At 42.9% G+C, this 8,641-nt stretch overlaps 1 protein-coding gene across 1 annotated transcript in view; it reads right to left on the reverse strand.

Moving 5' to 3' along the window:
- Positions 1-8,641, reverse strand: part of TRPC5 (transient receptor potential cation channel subfamily C member 5) — a 158,604-nt gene that overhangs the window by 126,989 nt on the left and 22,974 nt on the right. Inside the window, exon 2 of the mRNA XM_007115180.1 lies at positions 2,927-3,448. Coding sequence (XP_007115242.1) covers positions 2,927-3,448 — 522 coding nt within the window. The remainder of the gene's footprint in view (positions 1-2,926; positions 3,449-8,641) is intronic.

An 8,641-nucleotide genomic window follows, 5' to 3' on the forward strand; every position in this document is an offset into this window, starting at 1 on the left:
TGTACTTAATGGCACTGAACTGTATATTTTAAAAATGGTTAAAGTGGTAAATTTTGTGTTATGTATAGTTCACCACAATAAAACAAATGATCCTTTCCACTTTAATGTACACAGCAAATCGACTCTGAGACCAACTTTGGAATCTCTGATGTTTAATTGAGAGAGCAAAAGGAAATATAAACCTTTGCCACATTCAGGTTGGTCTAGTGATAGATAAGAAATATATCATATGAACGTATAGAAACATGGAGATATTCTGTAATAACAGTAATAAGAGAAATTATGAAATAAGGGCCAGGGAGGACAAAGTTTTAGAAAAGTAAAAGGGCTAAAACATGAGGGAAAAAAATGATGAGAAGCTTAATGAGGGCTGGAGGGCAGTGAATGTAGAACCCAAGGATGACTCCATGGTCATATGCTAAGCAGATCCCCAGGAGAGTGAGGAAGTCATCACAATGGTTTCCAAATGGAGCAGAAACTGAAACCGGCAAATGACGATTATAGGAACATAAAGGATCAAGTGATAAAGTAACTGGGAGATGATCTACCAATGCAAAATTGATGAAATATTGTAATGAAACTGTTTGAAAATAAATACTTTGTCAGTTTTCAGGGGGATGAGGGCCTACAATTATGGAGTTTATCTGCTATCTAGTGAGGTAAGGAATGCAAACTTTAGTTATATTCTGCAATATCCGTTTTTAACACTTCTATTCCCATTAACCATTTTGTCATCTGGAAGCAATTCGTATTCTAAACATACTTGTGATTTTTTTTCTTACAGTATTATAACAATTTATGTAAAGTGAAAACCACACTGAAATCATAATGTACATCATTAATGGAAATATACACATATATAAAACTGAAGAAGAGTCAATTAGACCTTATAGCAGACAACTTAACACAACTGCTACTACATATCAACAGTAGGGTGGCAAGAAAGAGGAAGGGGTAAGGGAGGGGATGGCCATTGCTGTATCTATTACCTACAATTTTAGTACACAGAATCAGATCATATACCCTGGGTCCCCTGTGTGTAACAATAAAAATGAATAATAATAGCAGGTAATATTTATTGAATGCCTAATATATGCTGAATCTTGTGCTATGCATGAGCATATTACCTGTTTTGTTTAAACTTTATATTTCTCTAGGGAGGTAAGTACTCCTATTATCCCTGTCTTTCAGAAGAGAAAAGTGAGGTTGAGTAACTTCAGGCTTAATGAAATTACTTAAAGCAAGTAGTTGCAAAAACAGGATAAGGAGACTCAGGGGTGGGTCTCTCCATTTACTGTCTCCCCCATGGAGCTGTTAAATCTCCATGTTGCTCTTTTGTCATATTTTATCCCCTTCGAGGTTGCCCCAGTACTCATTTCTGTCTCATTTCAGAGGGATAGTATTTTTTTTCTTGTCTGAGAGAAAGGGACCAGGTGAGCACACATGTGATTTGCCTCAGAGCCTGGACCCATGAAGGGATGGCACAGCTCGTTGCCCTTCAGACAGCAAGCCCTTCTCGGTTCAACCCATTTGAATCTGACTCCAGGTAGCATTGGAAGAGAGATGGAAATGGACATTAAAGTACATTTATTTTCATAATAGTCCTATGAAATGGAGGAACTATGGTCATCTCCATTTTATGAGAAGACTAATGTCCTGAAATTTGAGGGACTTTCTTCATGTCATACAGCTGAAGGCTATTCCATCCTCAGTTGCTCTGGCTCCAAAGTCCCTGCTCTTTCTACCATGCTTCCTCCTTAAAGAGCTAAATGAGGCCTGCTAGAAGGCTCCCCCAAATTGTTTGATAAGATGGCATAGAACAGGGCTTCCCTGGTGGCACAGTGTTTGGGAGTCCGCCTCCCAATGCAGGGGACATGGGTTCGAGCCCTGGTCTGGGAAGATCCCACATGCCGCGGAGCAACTAGGTCCGTGAGCCACAACTACTGAGCCTGCGCGTCTGGAGCCTGTGCTCCGCAACAAGAGAGGCCGCGATAGTGAGAGGCCCGCGCACCGCGATGAAGAGTGGCCCCCGCTCGCCGCAACTAGAGAAAGCCCTCGCACAGAAACGAAGACCCAACACAGCCAAAAATAAATAAATTTTAAAGAAAAAGGGCTACAGGAAGTCAGTCTCCTGTTGAGTGAGACCTGCCTGCTTCTCTATAAAAAAAAAAAAAAAAAGAAAGAAAAAAAAGAAAAAGATGGCATAGAACAGCACTGGCTAGATTGTAAACATGGCCAAGCTGGAAAGCAAAGCCTCTCCTGCTGTGATCTGCTTGACCTGACCTCCCTCAAAGAGGTGAACCCTAACAGGTTGGAAGTCACACCATCGCAGATGGTGCTCAGCCTTCTGCAGAACCACACACCCTCTGTGTTACTCCATCTTTCAAATGTATGTCTCAGCTTTCTTGCTGAGGGGCTACCAAGGACTTAGTTCTGTCAACAACTACCAACATCCAGACAGCAAGCCTTTGTGATCACTATTGCCATGGCTCCAGTATATAGGGTAGGATCCTTTTTATGTGTTCTCAGAAGTTCTTCCTCAGAGCCCTTATGTTAGTTTGTAATTATATATTCACTAATGTGATCATTTACTTACTGTCCGCCACTAGCTTGTAAGCTCCGTGAAGGCAGGGTTATACTTGTTTTCTGTATCCCAAACCCCTAAAACAGTGCTAAATAAGCATTCGTTCAATGAATGAGTGCTTTCCCATCATAGAATCAGATTTTTCCCTACTTATCTGGCCATAAAGAAAATACGCAGAGGTTGTATGTGCCTTGGATAAACATGGGCCTCACTGTTTTTGAAGCCTGTCTAACCATTTGTTTGGTGGAGAGCTAAGTGGTAGGAAAATGCTGACTCTTGGTCTCCTGCTCTGGACTCTGGAGGGCTTAGGCTTCCCTCAAAGCAGAGAAGAGCTCAGCTTACCTCTTTCTGATGGTATTTGATGGCCACCTTCAGCTTGGCTAGGTCATGGTACTTTTGAGGGTCAAGCTCTTCACTGTGGTCATCTCGATGGTTGAGGATGATCTCCAGTTCCCGGGAGCTCCGAGCCTGGTCCAGCAGGTCTTTGGCAAAGAGCTTGCACTGCTGGGAGAGCTCCTCATACTCAGCCTTGAACTCATTCTCCATCTTGCTGAGCTCCTTGAGCTCCCAGCCCAGGCGGAAGGCAGTTAGGATGGGGTCCTCGCTTGATAAGGCGATGAGTGAGGGGCTTGCCAGTGCTTTATAGATGTTCAACCGGGAACGGGAGTGGCGCAGGCTGTCTACCTCTGAGCTGGACACACACTCCACACAGTTGCAGCGGATCTGGTGGGGCCGGGGGATAGTGACCCGTTTTTGGACGAGCAATTTGATGATTTCATAGTTGTTGGTGTGGGCAGCAAGCATGATGGGAGTAATGTCCGGTGTGAACTCAGAGAACTGGGTGTCCATCATCAGAGTGGGGACCTAGGTACAAGAAAACGAAAAAAAAAACATAAAAGAGCAGGATTAAGGCTTGGAGCATAGAGCCCATCAGATGTTAATGATTCAGGAACTGGGGTCACCAGTTTTTTGGTCAATTCTTCTCCTTATCAGAATAGCTAGTTGTGAAATGCTTACTGTACACCAGGCATACAGCACTTTACATATATTTACTCATTTAATCCCCGTAACAACCTCGTGAGGTAAATATTCTCCCCAAATGAAGAAGCTGAGGCACACAGAGTTTAAAGAACATACCTAAGGTTACTCAGCTTTAGGTGCAGAGCCAAGATTCAAACTCAGACAATATGACTCTGGAGCTTGGCCCTTAAATTATGCCAATTCTGTCTGAGGCACAATGAGGGGTGGTACAGAGAAGTAAAGGGCATTTTTCCTGGAATCTGGTTGGGTGTATCAGACTTCTATAAATTGGCAAGTAGGAGTATGTGTTGAGTTCCAGACGAGCAGTAGAGACTGCAGAAATATTTGTTTGCAAGGCTAAAGACAACCAGTAATCTTAAAGCCCATGCCACTAAATCAAGCCCTGGGGGCTGAAGAGAAGACTTTCCCAAATTGTGACACTGTAACTTCAGGCGACGGAAGACCAAAGCCAGACAGTGTTCCTCCAACTTCCTGTAGATCCCAGCAAGGTAGAGAGAATCTGTTATTGTCAGGAAGAATTACTCTGTAAATGAGGACCTCCAGGCTTGATGTTACCAATAGCAAAAAGACCTCTGATAAAATTGGTATGTTCAAGTTTCTACTTCTAAACTTTGTTCCAAGATAAATATTATGCAAATAAAGACTGGCTCACTTTCAGCTGTAGAGTTTGAACTCTGTAAAAAATACACAAATAAACAATTGACTCTTGACACTCAAAAAAAAAATTGGTATGTCCGTGATGTGATGCTTGGTGTAAATAGCAGCTATAGGTGAAAGGTATGGGGTTCTTCGAGTGTTCAGGAGCATACACTTCTGGGTGAGTGTGCAGACTCTGATCAATGAATTAAAAAAAAAGTCTTTTGACTTTAAAATGTGTCTTTTGGGACATGCTACACCCAACAGAAGAATCTCAGCGTGATAGAATCTGGAGCTAGACAATGAGGAGAACTGGAATAGTCTGAAGAGTCTTCATGGAGGGGTAGAGCTGAGGATTCAAAGCATGGATAAAATTCCAGGAGACTGTGAAATACTGATCTTAATACATTTTTTAAAAGAGCTCCAAACACTCAGTTTAACTGGGGAGAACGGAATGTGGATGATGGAGATTCGCATGGAATAGACAAATACTGTTTTATTCGCTAGTTTCTTTTTACTCTTAAAAAAATTATTTTGGAAACCCACAGTTGCTGGCAAATTGACAGAAGGATGAGCTACAGTTTTCATCATCTTTGCCTCCTTCCCATCTTGGATGAGGGATTCCCAAGCAAGGAAGTGGCCAGAAAACAGGGAGTGGGAAAAAGGTTGAGGAGAAGAAAGTGGAGAAATTTGCAAGAAATCTGTTTCCTTCACGGGGTGGTTACATCAGCCTCTGAATAGTTGAGAGTTCACTACACACTGGTCATCCATTGCTTGGATGGAGCAGCAAGTACATGTTGTTAAACATTTAGAGGGAGCAGCTACAAACAAGCAGCAGGAAGTGGACAACTGGCTCATAAAGTAAATCGGACACAGGAAAGAATAATCTCAGAAATTAACATAAACCTGCAGGCTAAGGAAGAAGTAGGTCTGAGTGGGCCTGGTAATGAACATAAACACAACAACCGGCATAAAGCCTAGGGGTGGGAGAGATGGCAAGTGAGCAGTGTATCATAGTCTGCCTGGGAAGAAAGGAGCTCAGATCCAGAATCTGCCCCTCCTTGGTGGGCAGGGGCATTTCTTAATCTCTGTCATGATCTAGAGGGAAGATGGCTTATGGCACAGGATTCCCCGGGTTAGACTGGAGGTACATGTCTGTTTCCTACCATGATGCTCTTCCTGTCCACTCTCTCTACCCACTTCCTTGCTCTTTCTTTTCCTACTCTTTCTTTCTTCTCCTCTATGTCAATGCTGACAGACCTGTCCAAGACACACAATGGTACTTGTGAATAATGCTCAGCGCCATTTGTGTCATGGAGCTGAAAGGTCACTGTCTATGCCTAGAGTATGACATGCTTTCCAGAGCCATCTGATTCTGTTGTCTTTGATTTGGTGCTCAACAAGGAGCCTCTGATTCTCCATTTGTCTTTCTGGATACATGACACCAGAGAGTAAATCTTTTCAAAAGAAACTGGTCGGCAGTGACCAACCATGTCCTCCTACCAAGCCCACCTTTTCTCCTCCAGTCAGCCTTATCATTCACAGATTGCCACACCCACCTCATTCACTGCTCTCAGTATGTATATCCTTGTGGCATATCCTGTGTGGATCCCCACTTCACTGCCACTGAAGGGCCACTGTAAGCCCTGACTTCTTCCGTAGATCTCTCCTTAACTTGATCCCACCCCTTACTGACCACCCAGATGTTGTGGGCACTAGGTTATATCCAAGATGTCACTCTTCTGATGCAGGCTTATATTAGTTTCTAATTATTTGATATATGTACTTCTTGCTCCTTCAGTCAGGCTGTGAGCTCTCTGAAGGCAGAGTTGTCTTAGTCCGCTCTTATTTTCCCCATAGCATCTAGCACAGTGCTAGACACACAGCAGGCACTCAGCTAAAAGGAATTGGTTTTTATTCTCAAACGAAGACGCTGGCTCTTGTTTAGAAGCATGGATCCACACAGTTGGAGTCCGTGTGAGCTAGTGTCTTTGGGTCTTTCCTTTCCATGTCTAGCTGAGAAGGTAGACATTCTAAAACTCTCAGGAAGGTTAGCAAATGGTCTCTATAGGGAAAACCTTGAGGTCACAAAAACCCAGGACAGTCCCTGCTTGTCATGTGCACAATGCTATTGCTCCAAGATGGAGACTCTGACCCAAAGGCTACATATTTCTACTCCTCTTCCCCCCCTGCTTCTTCTCACCCTGCTGCCCTTCTCTTCCTAGACTGTGCGGGGACCATGGACTATCATCAGGACAGCCACGGTAAAGAAAGAGTCTATCATTAGGGTCAGAGGTTTCTGATAATAATCAGGACTTTGTAATATGGTCTACAACAGGGGCCGACCAGATAACAGGTAACACGAATAAAAGCTAAATGTGTGTACACATGCATGATTTGGATGAGTAAATGGCAGGAGTCGGTGAGCTGTGGCGCACATACCCTCTCAAAGGGGGCATCTGCTGCTCAGCCCCTTGTTGTGATCAGATTGCTGTTATATGCATGAATGAGGACCCAGTGTTGTGACTTTTCAAGAAAAGTCAGAAATATGGATTTGGAGGTAGAATTTCCTAAAGTCTTCAATGTTGGCTCAAAAAGGTTAAAGATAGTGTGCATGCCAAACAAAGTATATATATGAGGCAATTGAGGCTTGAGTGAGCCACTGTGTGACCTTTGAACTAGCACAGAAGTTGCTAGGAGGAATGGGAGAGGAAGCTGGACATTCAGGCAGGGGCCAGATAATAAAAGGCCTCATATGCCATGAGAAGGAACTTAATGTGATCTGTTGGCCATAGGGAGCCACTGAAGAATTTTAATCAGGAGATTAGTGTGGTTGAACAAGTGTTTTACAAAGATCAGATTGGCTGAAGTGTGGGGAATTGGCAGTGGTATATGTGCTGATAAATGTTTAACGAGCAGCTTTCCATTAAAACAAAACAAAAACAAAAACCTTGATTTGTAGTGTTTGCCAATTTCTGTGGTGTAAATACTCCCACTGTGGCCAATTTCAAGCTACCAATATGACATCCTGGAACACACAGAGTTGGGAAGAGGTGCACACAACCAGTTCTCACCAGCTGGTGTAAGCCAGCTCCAGCACACCAGTGGATGAGTTTCAGAAAGATAAAACTACTTAAAAGATATCAATAGTCCAGGTGAAAAGACGGCAAGATCTTAAACTAGACAATGATTCTAGAGATAGAAAGGAACAGATTTAAGACATTCATTGGATGTGTCAGGTAGTACTGCAGGGAGAAGAAATCAAGGATGTCAGTTTTCTGCATTGCCTGCCTGATTGAATGGTGGTGTCACCGTTGGAGATAGTGAATACAGGAGGAAGAGCAGGTTTAGGGTTTAAAGGAAGTTCAATTTTAGACATGTTGAGTTTGAAGTACCTATTGGGAGAGTAGCAGGAAATTGTATAACTCTAGCATGAATGTTGAAGGAAAAAGGTCAGGGCTGAAAATGTATCAATAGATGTGACAGTCTTCAGCCTATAACAGTAGGTTGAAACCAAGAGAGTGTACGGGGTCAGCCTCTGCCCACCTTGGCTCCTGCAGGGTCTACCCCAAGGACTCAGCCCTGCCCCAGTTTCCAGAGCAACCAAGGCTTGAGGTAGGAAGTACCCAAATGACCAGCCTCAGCCTCCTCCATTCCAAATTCCAATCTTTAAGGCTCTGCATTAGGGTACTTTCCCCTTGTGAATAGTTTCTGAATTCCAGCTTCTTTCCTACCTGTGCCCTAGTTCATAAAACAAGATTTCTCCCTGGATCCCTAGTCTTGAGTTTCTGTTCACACAACTGGCCTAACAGCCCAGGTCTAGTATATTTTCTGGATTATCCATGCCTTTGATTCTCTTTGAGTTGTTTTACAACTCTGCAAATTGTAATGAAATATTTCTTGCCTGGCAAAATGCGATTGATTTGTGCATCTATATGCAAATTTCTTTGCATCTCTTTGTAAATTTCTTTCAGCATTCCTGATGGCCTATATCAGGGGTTAGCAAGCTTTTTCAGTAAAAGGCTAGATGGTAAATATGTTAGGCTTTGTGGACCTTACAACGCTGCCATTGTAGCAAGAAAGCAGTCAAAGGCAATATGAAAAGGAATGGGTGTGGCTGTACTCCATAAAATTTATTCACAAAAAACAGGTGACAGGCTGGATTTGGTTTGCAGGTCATAGTTTGCAGACTTCTGGCCTCCCAGTTTCCTCACTAATTAATGAGTGAAATAAAATCTTAGACATGTGTCCACTTGTGTTAACTTTAAATTTGTATGAGGATCAGGATTTAACTTTTTTGTAACTTTTTTTTTTTTTTTTTTTTTTTTTTGTGGTACGCGGGCCTCTCACTGTTGTGGCCTCTCCCGTTGCGGAGCACAG

The sequence above is a fragment of the Physeter macrocephalus genome, chromosome 21 (genome assembly GCF_002837175.3).
Source record: "Physeter macrocephalus isolate SW-GA chromosome 21, ASM283717v5, whole genome shotgun sequence".
In the NCBI taxonomy this organism is placed as follows: Eukaryota; Metazoa; Chordata; class Mammalia; order Artiodactyla; family Physeteridae; genus Physeter; species Physeter macrocephalus.